The sequence below is a fragment of the Rhipicephalus sanguineus genome, chromosome 8, assembly GCF_013339695.2.
Source record: "Rhipicephalus sanguineus isolate Rsan-2018 chromosome 8, BIME_Rsan_1.4, whole genome shotgun sequence".
NCBI classification, from domain to species: domain Eukaryota; kingdom Metazoa; phylum Arthropoda; class Arachnida; order Ixodida; family Ixodidae; genus Rhipicephalus; species Rhipicephalus sanguineus.
This window is the reverse complement of record NC_051183.1, coordinates 12,723,747-12,739,249: the sequence shown is the minus strand read 5'-3', so window position 1 is coordinate 12,739,249 and position 15,503 is coordinate 12,723,747. Positions and strand designations below refer to the sequence as shown.

Here is a 15,503-nt window from a genome sequence, read left to right as displayed (position 1 = left end):
CGGCTCCTTTGCATACTTTTGGGATGAATATCTCGAAACATGTGTCGCTCCAGGAGATCCGTTCAGAGCGGGCATACTTCGTAAACTCACCAGTTACGGTTAGTAAGTTGCAATACGTGCCGTAAAGTAAGTAATTAAATATGTAATGAGCGAATTTTGTTAATTAGCTGATTAGTTGTATGTATATTTCACGCAATTAACGTGAGCAGCACTCAATTATGCCATCGGTATCAGGTGACTCTTTAAATTTCGGTATCGTTTGTGTGAGAAGTTCGACAAGCGTAAGATAAACGACGCGGACAAGCGCTGTCGTTTCCTTTACTATTGTCCCCGTGTGAAAAAATCGGGCTTTTTCCTTTTCAATATGCATAACCAACTAGCCCAAAGCTTCACTTTATTCGACAGCATGTTCCACTCTGTAATATTTGAAGGCTAAAGCTTGTTGCACACTTGGCAATTCATTAAATGAGTAGTGACACGAAATGTAAATATTTTCAGCTTGTTGCTCTAAATAAAAACACGGGCGTCGAGAACCCTAAAAACAGTGTCGTAGTGCTTGGGAATGCATTGCACATAAGTCGACGTTGTTTGCTGAAATAGCGGTCCAGAAACCTCGTAGTGCTACTTTTGTGCCGAGGAAGTGCTTATTTTGAAACAAAATCACGTTTTAGTGGTCCGCATGATCCGCATCACGTTAGCGCACTTAATAAAATCACCCGCCTGGAAGCTGTCTTTTTCACGTTACTGTTGCCGTGCCCAACGTTCCCCGCCTTTACTGCGCGGTGGCGTGCACTGACGGCGTGCACCATTCGGGCATCCGGCAACATCACATGCATGCGGCATTTTGTAGAACTTTCTGTCAGAGCGACTTTCACGAGCGCGCAAAACGCACGTGGCAGTACGCGATACCGAAACTACCACTGAGACGCGACCGCGTGAGCGAAGCAGGATGCCGGGCGAAGCGCCGCGCAGTTCGATGAAAACGGAACTTTTGAACCACGCGCGCTGTTCCGAATGGCAACGCCAAAGAGTTTTTTTTTTTTTTTCATAAATAAAACAGAAACGAACAAGCAGCATTTTATTACGACTCTTGATACACAGATCTTTTTTTATTGCAGCTTGTTTGAGTACGAGTGATTAATTGTAGTCGGACTCTCGTCATCGGGAACATTTCCCAAATGCCCCGCTCGTGGCGCTAATCGTGTGATAAATTTAGCTTAATTTCCCGGTAAGTAGGGCACTGCTGCTTATAATATTGCCGTTTTAGACGTTGTCACACATTGAGCTTTCACTTTGACAAATTGTTATTTGCCTTTAGTGTCCATTTAATACAGCTACATTAAAAAATCACTTTCGGTCTCGGCATCGAGGGGGCGGTTTCGCAGTGACGTGTCAACACAAGTCTGACGTCACGGGAAGACAACCTCGCAACATGCTAGCACCAGCCCTATCATTTGCTGTCAGTCGCACGTCGTTCACGCAAACAACGATGAGTGAATTGTCGTCCACCGACTCCGACAGCGATTTCTGCGATTTAGGCAGCATGCAGGACGCAGACTTCGCAAACCCAGTGAACTGTGTTGATGCGTCATGATAATGTCCATTGCGGTGGCGCTGGCTTGCAGAGGCTGGGTGACGAAAACTTTAAAATCCAAATAAAATATCTTATACGTGTTGTCTGACTCCGGTGTGTGGAGACCGTTGATAGTGCACATCATGGAAACGAAAAATGTCACTTTTGGGGTCGTGTCACTATTCCTTTAAAGAGGTACTGACACAAAATTTCGCGGCCGAGATAGCCTGCTGGATCGATTCCCGTGTACGTGCATGTACTAGAGCACTGCACGGGCCCGGGCCGGCCCGAAAGCCCGGGCCGGGCCGTCCGAAGCGTTTTACGGCGGGCCCGGGCCGGGCTCGGGCCCGGGCTTGAAGCCGCGGGCCTGGGCCGGGCCGGACTCGGACCAGCTCATTAAAAGGCGTAAGTCGGGCCTTCGAGCACACGCGAACGTTATGCATTGCATGGTCTAAGGTATACTGTGCCAAGCTGAAGTGACACGTACAAAGAGCTGGCTCTTAGTAAAGCTTAGCAATAAAAATAGAAAAACAGTTGAAGTGCTATTTTTTTCTCACCAGTATAGATATAGATTGGCACTGTATATTTTCACTAACGTTTCGTCTGCTGGACCAGACTATGTCAAAGTAACAAGTACATCATTGTGGGTTTCCTTATAAACACGATAGATCACACATATATATATATATATATATATATATATATATATATATATATATATATATATATATATATATATATATATATATATATATATATATATATTAACAGCACTAACAATGGACCAGATCACGGTTGTTCCCATGGGAGGAATAAAGATTTCGGTCTTTTATTCTAGGTTGACACATACGGTACATTTCATTTATATTCCTTGGTATTACGTGCCAAAACCACGATATGATTACGAGGCACGCCGTAGTGCCACCGGATCAATTTCGACCACCTCGAGTTCTCTAAAGTGCACCTAAAGATAAGTATCTACACGGGTGTTCTTGCATTTCGCCCCCATCAAATTGCGGCCGCAGTGGCCGCGGGAATCGCACCCGTGTCCTAGGACTTAACAGCGAAACAGCTTAACCGCTGAGCTACCGCCGCGGGCAAAGCAACATTTCGATGCATGTACACACCGGATTTTCCGCCCGATCGCCCGCTACAAAGCGCACGGCATCATTAATAATCATCAACAACTAATATCCTCTAGAGGGCCCGGGTCGGGCCTGGTCATGAACAAGCGCGCCCTGGATAAGTTTAGTAATGAACGCCCGGGCCCGGGCCGGGCCCGGGCTTGGAACGACGGGCCCGGGCCGGGCTCGGGCTGGGTAGAGTCACTGTATATGATATACAGTAACTCTAGGGCTGGGTACGGTCAAGTACGCCTGGGCCCGGGCCGGGCCCGGGCTTGGAACCACGGGCCGGGGCCGGGCTCGGGCTGCATAAAGCGGGCCCGGGCCGGGCTCGGGCCGTAAAATCCGGCCCGTGCAGTGCTCTAGCATGTACCATCTGCAAAATATCGACAGCGAATAAAGCTTGGAAGGTATTTTATATGAATTTTGAAGTTCGCGAGCGCGATCCAGCATTATAGGCCGCACCTGGTGCATTGACATCCTCGGAGGTGACCCGAGGTGACCCCCCTACTTCCCCTACGTAATCGTTTCAGCCGGTACAAGTTATGATGACGTCGTAGCCGCCATTTCTGTTTTGACGCGCTTCCCGACGAATCGCTCCTCGCCAGCGGGTCAAACCTGAAGTGATTCGCCACGTCGAAAATTCCTTCCATCCCCGCCGCAAGAAAATCGTCGCCATCAGATGACAATGAGCCCGATGACGACAGACCACGCGGAAATGCGTCACTGTTCTGTGTGCTCACGTGACCGAGCGTTTCACTCGCTAGGTGGTGATAGTTGCACCCGGCGGCTTGTCGATTTTGGAGCTCTGTCAAACCGAAACTGAGGCTGTGTCGGTAATGAGGAGCTTCTAATTAATTATCTGTCGCGCGCTGCAGCAAACGATGTGCCGTGTTATGACTAACAGGCCCCCAGCAACACATTGCAGCAAAAAAACGCGGGGCGAAACTTTTTGTGTCAGGACTCCTTTAAGCTTTACTATCAAGACTCGTTTGGACATAACGAGCTCCAGTGTGAGAGACACGCATCAAAATACCTTGATGTTCTCAATCGATTGCATTTTTCATTCTTGCCCCCTCAAGCTTTCTGCACCTCCTCCGGAATCGGCCCACCTTTAGGCCTAACCAAGCGATGACGCCATCATGTGGCTTCATGATGACATCACAGGTTTGTACGATATGTGACGTTCTATGAAGACATCACAACCTGACGTCATCAGTTACGTAGGTCGCGTGGCTTCTTGTACCACTTCATTACACTGCCATATTTCGCACAAGGGGCCGCACAACGAGACACTTAAAGGGGCCCTTTATTAAACTTAGCGCAAAATAACACGGACAAAGTGAAGTGGTAACATACACTTTGTCCGTGTTATTTTGCGCTAAGTTTAATAATGGAACATTACCAACTCGCCCAGCAAAACGTTCTTCTAAAGGGGCCCTGCAGCACTTTTCCAAGTAGTCGTCGAATGGCCTCAATAAAGGAGTTTAATTCCTGACGAACGGACTGCCGCAAAAATTTTTAGAATCGGTCAAGTACGAGGGGAGTTAAAGGGAATTGTCGCGTGCTTCAAGGGCTTTCTCTCTGCTCTCGCACCAGCGAGCGCACTGAAAGGTGAGAAGTTCAGCGCAAATCAAGACGGACCACAAAGAATAGAAGAGACGAGCGCCAGCGCTCGTCTCTTCTATTTTTTGTGGTCCGTCTTGATTTGCGCTGAACTTCTCTTCTTAAATGCTATGTACCAACTAGGCCCAACAAAAGTTTTACTGCACTCAAAGGTACGCAGTGAGGGGCGGGGCGGTTGACAAGGGGCCAAGAAGCTGCGTCCGTTATTCAGCGCGCGTCATCACCTTGAGCACTTTATTTTCTTTTTTTTTTCTTCAAGCGCGCGCTTTACTTTCAGTGTGATCCCGAGCGCGCGGGCACGTGGCGACCTCACGCGGCGGCCGCAATCACTATGCTGCTCAGAATGCTCAAATCAGCCAATGGCGCGTGGACTTTGGGTTTATGGCGTGATCGTCTGGGTTCATGGCATCGTTGGTCGAGAGAAAAAGGAAAGATTTATAGCTAACTTTGAGAATTAATTGCAATTTCCAGACCGCGTGCTGCGCTATAATGTACGTTTGGCTCGCGTGTTATCAGCAGCCTCGAGTACCGATCGGCAGCGTTTTCTATCCGTGCTGAAAAAGTGTTGCAGGGCCCATTTAAGATGTCCACCCTAAAAGAAAAGCAAAATATAAACGCCCAGAATATTCTTCGCCTGAAAGTATGACGGTGTCTTCTGTGTGCGTTTGTGTCTCGTTCCGTATATATTGAGTGTTCTTTAAAGGGACACTAAAGAGAAAGACGATTTCCCTCGCATTAGTAAATTACGCCTTCACGATACGAAAAACACCACGCTTGCTGCGAGAAGACGCTTTGTAAGCGATCGCAAAAATTAAACGGTGGCGACGCCTCCTTGGAGTTCCCGTACCAGTCGCTGTGACGTCTTAGACTTTGACGGCGTCTAATAGGGCCTACGAAGTTCTTAATCCGGGCAAAAATGAAGCACATTGCCATTCAGGAAACTTCGTTGAGGTCGCCAAAAGGCGAAACATACACTTTGAAATCCGCGATGTCACGCGCAGAGATTCCGGCGCGAAATTTAAAAAATTCGATCTTGATTTCGACCGAAACTTTTACCTTGATTTTCTGCTATATTAATAAACCTATGATGTTGAAATTAACGGTATTAGAGCACTCAGGAAACAATTTATCGATCCAAACCGATTCACTGTTTCGCTTAAGCGTCCCTTCAAAGCTTCATACGATGCTTCCTCCTCGAAGTGATGTTGCTCCTCATTTATTTACTTTTTCTTGTATTTCACACCTAACTCTCGACCACCACTCTCGAAAACCACGTCCTCGAATGCACTGTACGACGTCTCGCGTTCTACCTCGCGCTGCCGCAACACACGCGCACACGAATCTACATGGGCTGCAGTACAGCGAGCGGCAAAGTGCGTACCGCGTTTTGAGAAGTGTAGGTCGCGGTGTAATGAAGCGATTACACTTTCGCTCTAGTATGTTCGTTCCCTTCCCATTCATTCCCACCATTCAAGAAAGGCAGATCGCTGTGACAGCACATGCAGTGTGTTGGGTTCACCAGTGCATGTTGCGTGCTTATGTCGGCTGTCAGTCTGAACCTCGTTGCCTTCGTGTTCGTGCCCCGTGCTGAACTCGCAGGACTGCTTTCTCGCTTAGAAAAGAAACTCGTAAAGCTGATATTTAAATGACGATACAGAAGGAGATCACGTTATTGTATAGTAGGAGCCATACCCCATCTCGAGCGGCACCAGGAGGGAGCATGTGGTCGCTTTATTTTCATTCTTGTACCCATTGCAAAGCCTGTATTTCGTACTCGTCCAATGGCGAAGGGAGGGGGGGGGGTTACTACACCTCGCCCCCCCCTCCCTCCGAGATCGTGGTGTCCTGCGTGTGCAGGGCTCCATGGAGAACACTGCGTACGTATATGGGGGATGGGGGGGGGGGGGCGAGGAAAGGGCTGTATTTGACAAAGCGCGGCATACTGACGTAGGCGTCCGACCACGAGAACAAACAGGTCGGCAGTGCCGCTGGCCCGTATTGCAGACTTGGCCGGCCATCTGACGCAGACGCGAACGACGCCTTCAGCGCGACGGCGGCGACTAGGACAACGTTAGCAGGCGCTAAGTTCAAGGTCGCCTCGACGAGTGGCGCGTTGACTCAGTGCGCGCACCGAGGGAGCTTTCCTTGTACGGCGAGAGCGCGTGGGGACACCGGTAGACGCGCACACCTTCATTCGTGTTTTCATACAAAACACGCGCAGGAGAAAGGAAGACTGCTTGGCTCCCAGCACGGAGCGTTTCATACAAAACTTACTGAGGCGCTATACTACTCGAATAGTTTTCGAATAGTAAGGCAACCATTTTCGTTACACGCCTAGAATTCTACCACTTTTACTTTGAAACAATTATTCACAAATTTTAACAAAGTAACATTACCGTTACATTTAGCCAACAAAAGGTACCACAATTAAGGTAAGCGGTACACAGTAGCGACTAGAACCTTCGAGGTATTTTTTAACAGTAGGGTGAGTACATTAGTTACTTCAGTATTCGAGTCGGTACTCTGTCACCAGCGTTTAAATAAGAATAATTAAGACCTAAAAGTTAAATAATATTTCATCAATTAACATCATGCAACTCATGATAACGCTAGCGGATTGAGGACACGTTGGCTTCGGCGATACTGGAGTTTAAAGCGTAATTCCTTCATCCGGTGATGTGTAACGCTATATATATATATATATATATATATATATATATATATATATATTATATATATATATATATATATATATATATATATATATATATATATATATATATATATATAGTATTGGCATAGCAGGACAGCGTCGCGTCGCTGGATCCGAGACAGGAAGTATTCCCCTAGCATTTAACAGCATTCATGGACATGCTACACTACTTCGATCTTGAAAACTGGAAGAAAATGAACACAATCAGATCAGCCAATATGTCATGTATGTTACGGGGAAGGCTTTTACATGCCCTTCTCCTAACATACTCTTCTTGTGTAATAAAATTTGAATTTCGATTGAATTTCAATTAAACTCCTAATTAGTCTTACTATGTATTTCGCTGAAAAACACTATATCAAAAGCTGGATCCACAGCCTCGAGCTAAACACGAGTTATTGTAAAGTAATACGTCTACATCTAGAAAGCGAAATATGAGGATTATTAAAAAAAAAAGAAACGCCCAATTATAGGACTGCTGAAAGGCTATCATATAGTCCGATCAGGCTTATCAACGCGAGAACAAAAGTCAGACACCCCGAATCTTATCTAAGAGAAGAAAACAAATGGATATCTTTTTTTTTTTTTCGCTTTGCTTGCACGCTGCCACTCTTAATAAATGCAGTGCCACATGCGCTTGCGAAGCAGTTAGTCTGTGTTCCCCCAAATTGATTAAAAAGCTGATTACCTGGGCTGCTCTCGATAAAGGACACTACTCATGTTAAAGTGAAACAGTGAATCAGTTCAAATAGATAAAGTGTATTCTGAGAACTCCAATGTCGTTATTTCACCATCCTAGGTTTATTAATAGAGGAGAAAATCAAGGACAAGGTTTCGTTTTGAAATATCGCGCCGAAATTGCAGCACGTCACGTCACAGATTTCAAATGGTATTTTTGTTTGTTTTGGCGACGAAATTTCCTGAAACTTGGTATGTCGAGTCTCTGGCTCCCTCAGAAGACAATGTACTTCATTTTTACCGATTGAGAACTACGCAGCGCTTAGTAGACGCCGTCGAAATCTATGACGTCACGGCGAATGGTGCGGGAACTTGAAGGTGGCGTCGCCACCCGCGTTTTCTTTTTGCGCGTTTTCTCGCTTACCAAGAGTGTTCCCGCGTCAAACGTGGTGGTTTTGGTATTGTGAAAGAGTAATTTATTAATGGGAGAAAAAATCGCTCTCCTCTTTAGTGTCCCTTTAAAAGACTGGGCATGCAAACACGGACACAGGAGGGAAGTCAATATAACGCAGACACACTGTTCTTGTGACTGATTCTTGTGAAGGGTGAAACTTGTGGAGACTTCAACCACGTAAGAGGAAGATTTGTTCTACTATTTCACCGCCAAATAACTTGCTGGTTCTCGGAGGACCTGTCTTAGATTATAGTCAATGGAAAACCCTAGCCTTAGATACTAAATATTGATTCAAACCTTAAAAAAAAAATCACACCATCTTCCGCTAAAGGGGACCATGAGGCGATGCGAAGCAGTGTTTCGGCATGTAGAGTCCGCGTTTCAGAGGGGGAGTGGTGAGGGGGGAAATGGGAGAAGGGAAGTGGAGAGGGAGAGGGGATAGGAGAGAGGGGGTAAGAGGGAGGGGAAAGGGGGAGGGAAGAAGGAAAGTGGGGAGGGTTTGCGCATGCGAAGTAAGGGTGGTCACGCCGCACACCACCACCACCACCACCACCACCACCACCACCGGATTGAACTCCGCTAAAGATGCTTCACATCTAAAACGCGTTTGTGGTGTTTTGACTTCTCTCTTGTGTACGTGTTTGCATGCCCAGTCTTTCAACATGGGTACATACCAACTAGCTCAGCTCTCTGTTACTCTAAGGGACACTGCATCGGTCAGCCACGACAGCTGACGACACGATCGTTCGATTGCTCTCTAATCAAGGACACGTCTATTGTAAATCCAACACCTGATTAGCGCAGGTAGGATGCACTTATCGCTGCATTACGCTTTTTTACGTGGTGAGATGTATGCTGGCGTTATCTCTGAGAGGGAAACTCATCTAATGTCGCTGACATGTGCAGAACTTATCTTCCGATATGCCTTTGGTTTCTCATATTCGCCAACACTATCAGCTTTAATCTCTCGGAAGTTTCGCTCTTCGTAGACCCCTATCGCGAAATCCTGAACAAGTCGCGGTTGCTCTTACAAGTAAGCGTTGTTGCGAAAAGCATCAGCAGAACTAATGTGCTCTTTGCAGCGGGAAAACATCAAACACGATCTGCAAACCTCTTCACTGGAAGTCAGAACTCCTTGTGATTGGCCATTTTACTATTGTCTTTGGACAGGACAGACCCTATGAAGAGACATATCCTATTCGGTGCTACATTGGTTCTGGTGCTCGGCTGCTGACCCGAAGGTCGCGGGTTCGACCCCGGCGGCGCGGCGGTCGCATTTCGATGAAGGCGAAATGCTTGAGGTCCGTCTACTGTGCGATCTCAGTGCACGTTAACTTTCCGGAGCATTCCTCTACTGCGTGCCTCATAATCATATGGTGGTTTTAGCACGCGAAACCCCTGAAATTAATAAATCTCTAACAAGTCGGGGTTACTCTTACAGGTTAAAGTTGTGTGATCTTTGCACTGGGAAAACATCAAATACCGTCTGCAAGCATCTTCACTGGAAGTCAAGACAAGCTTGTGATTGGCCATTTGACTGTCTTTGGGCACAACAGGCCTTATGAAAAGGTATATCTTTCAACTTTAATCCATTCAAGAAAGAGAGTGCAGCAAATGATTTACTACCAAATTTAAAACGATTGGCACAAAAGCTTACAAGCTCCTGCGAAAAAAACCCAAAAAAAAAAAAAAAAACAGCGAGCCAAGAATGAACACGTCTTCGGCGTACGTTAGATATAATGCTCGAAGCGACACATATGTCGCTGCTAGTGTATTTGGATATCCCGCCGCGGTGGTTTAATGGTTATGGTGCTCAAAATTTCCGAACCTCCCACCTATGTGGGAGGTTCATATTCATATAGTTGTTTTGGCAAGTAAAAACAAACAAATGCATGTAAATAAGCTTAAATAAATAAACAAATAAATATTTAATAAATGTGTATAAAACAACCGATCACGTTCGTTTATTACTAGCAGCGATCAGCCGTGTGAAATCGGCCTCTAAGTGCATACAGTATACGTTCAGCTTGCATATCGCAAAGGGAGTGGGAAAGCTGGTGGTTGTATTCAAACGTACAGCACAGGGACCAGTGTGATCCAAGCGGCACGAAAAGTGGACGCTGCCCCCGCACGCCCAATTAAAGCGTAGGCGTAGCCGTGACGTCACGTTGGCGTCGCGCCAATGAGGCGGTCACGTCTGGGAGAGGAGGAAAAGCTTTTCTCCTCTCTCGGAGGACTCGCCGTCAGTCCGGCCCAAAACCGGTGTGGTTTTTGTTTCGCGCCGCGTGCGCTTCAGTCTCTGACTTGGCTTCGGTGAGGTTGTGCGCTTTGCGGGGCGCTCACACAAAAACACAGGCGGCTTTCGCTTTCGTCCACGATCGAGTCCGTGTAACCCGTGGTTTGTTTTTCTTGTCAAGAAAGAGCCAACATGGTCGTCAAGGTGAGTCAATGTCGGTTGAACAGTTAACTTAACTATCATAGTTGCCCGATAACATCATTCTCAAACAATCGCTCGGACTTCCGGCTATCTCCTATTCCTATCAAGCAGGAGTGTTCCGGAGCAAAAGTTTTGGTGTTACCTCTCGCCACCAGTAGGTTGAGTCGCCTACAAGTCACCCGCCACGGTGGTCTAGTGGATATGGTGCTCGACTGCTGAGCCGAAGGTCGCGGGATCGAATCCCGACAGCGGCGGCCGCAGGTCGATGGAGGCGAAATGCTGGAAGCCCGTGTGCTTAGTTTAGGCGCACGTTAAAGAACACCAGATGGTCGAAATTTCCGGAACCCCCCACTACGGCGTCCCTCGTAATCATATCATGGCTTTGGGACGTAAAACCCCAACAATTATGATTATTATTGTCTACTAGTCCTGCTGCTAGTACTTGGTCATGGGAGAGTTCCATGATCAGTTTTATGACCGTGGCCAATTTAGGAGCTAGAAAACGACTTAGCCTACTCTTGGCAAGAGACTCAACTTCCACCAAACAGTTGCTGCTTTTTATAGGTATAATTTTTTTCTCTCAGCAACACGTCAAAAATAAAATTTAAAAAATTCAAATATAGTGGTCAAGCAGTGCGCGCAATTTTGATATTTGAAACCTAACGCAACTTAATTAAACAGTAGGCCTGTGGGTAGCCGGGCCATATGTCCCGCTTCCTCCGAAAAACAAAGCAAGAAAAACCAAGAAGAGCAAACGACACTTTCTGACTTAGGCGACGCCGAACTACTTTCAAGGCGGAAGGATACTTTATCGATGTACTGATATTTCGAGAAAAAAAAAAAACAAGCACCATGGTTTCAGAGGTGAAATTACCGCAGTTTTATCGCACACGCTGGAATATCTGGATCAGTGGCTAAAGCAGAAATCTTTATAGCCAGAATTAGATACGTCATTCGCACAAAGATAGTGCATGCGTTCGCGATGCAAGAAAGTAGGTCACACCTGTCACTTTCGTTCAGCTTTCGCGGCTCCTTTCTGTAGTCTGGCTTCACTGTAGAATTGATTACACTTTTGAGAGAAAAGCAACTATTGAATTTCGCCAACTTGAAGATGTGTTGGTGTGCGAAACGTCCGAAAAAAAAAAGAGAGAGAGAAACAACTGACGGTGCATACTACAGGAACGTGACAGTATCCGGATTGCCGTTTAGCTTGTGAAGATGGTATATTTCAAAAAGTGTCAACCTTAATAGTATTTGCCCCCTGCACTGGCGTTCATTCAGTAGAAGAATCGCGAATTATAAAAGAGCATAAATTGATATTTGCGGGGGAGCCCGTGTCCTGGATACGTTTTCCTCGAAAGTATATACGTACATATCGTCTCCGAAATTAAGAGTTCTAGAAAACAGCCAAAGAAAGAAAGAAAGAAGGAAAGAAAGAAAGAAAGAGAGAATTACCCCAGCTTGCATTGACTTAAATGGAACAGCGAAGCCTTCTCCGTCGCTTAGTCTTGCGTCGTTTTTAAAACAACGCAAGACGTCGATCCGATGCAAGCCGTTCCCAAGGTCCGAAGCACAGGGTCCGATGCAAGCCGTTAACATCTAGCTTCAGCTTCTGTCACTCGAAGCTCTGGGCATTCTGCCCTCCGCTTGCGCTTGTCTTCGGCATCTCTTGCGCGGACTTCCAGCTCGGAACGACGTCGTCGTTGCCTTTCACGCGCCAATTCCCGTTGACGCTCCATGACGGGCCGCTTCTTATTCCGGAGACCGCACGACTTTACGCATCGCCGAACATTCGAGAAAGTCTGCCGGGCTTCTGGATCAGATACGTTTGCCTCCTACCGGCAAAAGAATGCCTATTTCGCTCTTATTGCGTAATGCGTGGTCTGGGGCACGTTCATGCTAGTTATATACAGCTCATTCATATTTAGTGGGCCGGAGGTGAGTAGTGTGGCTTGCCACATTTCAGTGACACATACACGCTAGGAGCAGCGAGTCGCGTTACGCCGATAGTCCCGGGAAAATATCGACCATAAACAGCCCTCGCTGTTAAAAAAGAAATAATAAGAACACCTTTAAAAGTTAAAAAGTATAAGGGCCCAGTTGGGGGATCTTCATACGTAATAATGCGCTGGCGTGCTCTGCCCATGACTTTATGCCTCGGCCTGCAGTATAAGCGCACGTTGGATCAATGAGGATCATGTAGCCACGTTGTCTAGCTAGAACGAGAAGGTGAGACAATATATTTTGCAGCGTACGCTTCCAGATACTGTTTCCATTTCAGAGCGACAACGATGAACGGAGGGACAGAGAGATAGAGCCGCGCTATCAGAGAGCACTTGAAATACACTGTAGGCGATAAGAGCGAGTGGGATGCTTTAACACTGACAGTGTAACGCGTAATCACTCTGAGCGTCGTTTGAGCATTACATTTATTTGATGCGAAAGGGTGGAATGTATTTAGGTCAACACAATTCCTCCAAAAATCTTACTTACGGTATGGACGGTTTCACGTAAAACACACGAGCGCTGCCCCGTTGGGCTGTTAAGCGAAGGTTTTCCTATTTTTTGTATGTCACTACGTAATTTAATAAGGTCATGAAACGTCCAGTGCGCCAACCCAACCGTTTTTATGCAAAATGGCAAAGATACAAAACGGCAAGGCTACAGCCAAACATGGCGTCACCGAAACCCACCCATAAATTAGTATATATAAAAAAACTTCTTCACCAGCGCGTTTTGAAGTTCCTCGACATCCTATAGACCCCGCTCCGCTGTCTATACCATATTCACCCAGCAAGAGCAATGTAAGGATTTCAGAACCTATGTGTTTCAAATCGCATGGAAGTATTAACTGGTTGACACAAGCCAGGGACATGGTAGTATTGGTGGGGAGAATTATGAAACCGCAGTCGTTGCAAGCATCAATTCACAATAGCCATTTATTTCGAGCAGCTTTAGATAACATTGTATAATCGAAGCCTTTCGTTTTTCTTTGTGTGTGTAACCTGAGTGCATTCTGTTATCCAAGACTTGTTTTCTTACTACGTACGTGCTTATAACCTTCGTTCATCTTTCAGCACTTTTCTGGGATCACGTTATATGCCTTCGTTAACTCCAGCTAAAACTGTATCATCAGAAGCCTCTGTATTGAAACGTTTATCCATAGGCATAAGCAGGGTTCCCCATAAAGGGGAAGTGGGGGTGGAGGGGGGCAAAGTTTTACTGCAGTGCCTCCCCCTTCCCCCATTGGTCTATTCCGAAAGAAAGTAACCTTCGCAGTGGTTGCAAAATTTTAAATCAAGCAATGACGCGTTCCTCACAACGGCCGGCCCTTGGTCCTAAGATTTCCGAGGGTAAAAATGGCAAGTAAACCGCTCTTGGAACGTGACACCATAGGCACTCGGCCGCCATTACCGTCAAAAAGCTACATGGTCATAACCCTTCACATGAAACAACGACGGGGCATGGTCCAAGTGAGTAAAGATATAGGGCTGACATGGCGCCCCCGTTAGGTGACTAGGGCGAAGGACAGTCCTCCCCCCCACCTGTGCGATCGCCTATGGTTCTATCAGCTCTTATGCTTTTTTCTATCGTTTGCTGTAACCGCTCCCCTCTTTGGTGCCTTTGGCCCAGAAGGTCTTAATAAATAAATAAATAAATAAATAAATAAATAAATAAATAAATAAATAAATAAATAAATAACAGCGCAGTACAGGCCTGCGTGAAGAAAAAACGAAGAAAGATAGCGAGGATGTCACACTGCATGAGCTAGTGTAACACCTCATTACAGCAAACTGGGGCCAGGTGGCTTTGTCCCCATCCGGACTCAAAATAAAGGGATTCTAGTAATGATAATAATCACGATGGTGATAACGGTCGTCGTCACCGTGACGTCCGCGCCTTTACAAGTGCTGCAGCTGCGACATCCTGCCGCCTCAAATAGGCCGATATAGACGGCATGCAAGTACTGCTGTCTTAGCGAAAGTAAAAGTTGTGAATATTTGAAACAAGGCACAGGATTGTTTTGTAACAACGACGCAGACGTTCTCTCCCCCCCCCCTCCTAAAGAACTCATGAGATATCTTTGGAAATCGATTCAATCGCCTACTACAAACATATTAAAAGCTCTTAGCACAGTGTTGATTGAAACGTCACAGCCTTAAAGGGACACTAAAGAGAAAAACCGATTTGCTTGTATTAGTAAATTACTCTTTCACGACACCAAAAACGCCACGCGTGTTACGAGAAGACGCTTGGTAAGCGAGAAAACGCTCAAAAAGAAAATGCCGGCGGCGACGAAACGTTGAAGTTGCCGCACCAGTCGCCGTGACATCATGGGTTTTGATGGCGTCTACTAGGGCATGCATAGTTCCTAATCTGTAAAAATGAAGTGCATTGTCTTCTGAGGAAGCCAGAGACTTGACATGCCAGGTTTCTGGAAATTTCGTTGAGGCGATGTCACCAAAATACGAACAGTACACTTTGAGATCCGTGACGTCACGCGCGGAGATTTCGGCGGGAAGCTTAAATGTGCAACTTTCGACATTAATTTTCTCTTCTATTAAAAACCTGTGGGGGCGAAATTAAAGACCCTAGAGTTTTCAGAGTATAATTTATCGATCGAAACTAATTTATTGTTTCACTTTAGCGTCCCTTTAACGGAGAGTCACTTGATGACTGTATGGACGGATATAAGGATTATATGGATATACGGATGAGTTAATTGGTAAAACATGGGAGAGGCCTTTGCCCGGCAGTGGGTGTAGTGAGGCGGGTGATGATGATGATATGGATGACTGAGACTGAATGCGCAACACAGCTTCCGTACGGGCGCATCTTTTATGCCCCTTTTAATACAGGGACAAGGACAACTCGAGGGGACACGACGCACAACGATT

The 15,503-nt window shown here is 46.2% G+C and overlaps 1 protein-coding gene across 1 annotated transcript in view; it reads left to right on the top strand.

Annotated features, from left to right (window-relative positions):
• Positions 1 to 10,436: 10,436 nt before the first annotated feature.
• LOC119401394 (uncharacterized) overlaps positions 10,437 to 15,503 on the top strand; it is an 83,088-nt gene continuing 78,021 nt past the window's right edge. Inside the window, exon 1 of the mRNA XM_037668154.2 lies at positions 10,437 to 10,608. Coding sequence (XP_037524082.1) covers positions 10,597 to 10,608 — 12 coding nt within the window. The 5' untranslated portion in view covers positions 10,437 to 10,596. The remainder of the gene's footprint in view (positions 10,609 to 15,503) is intronic.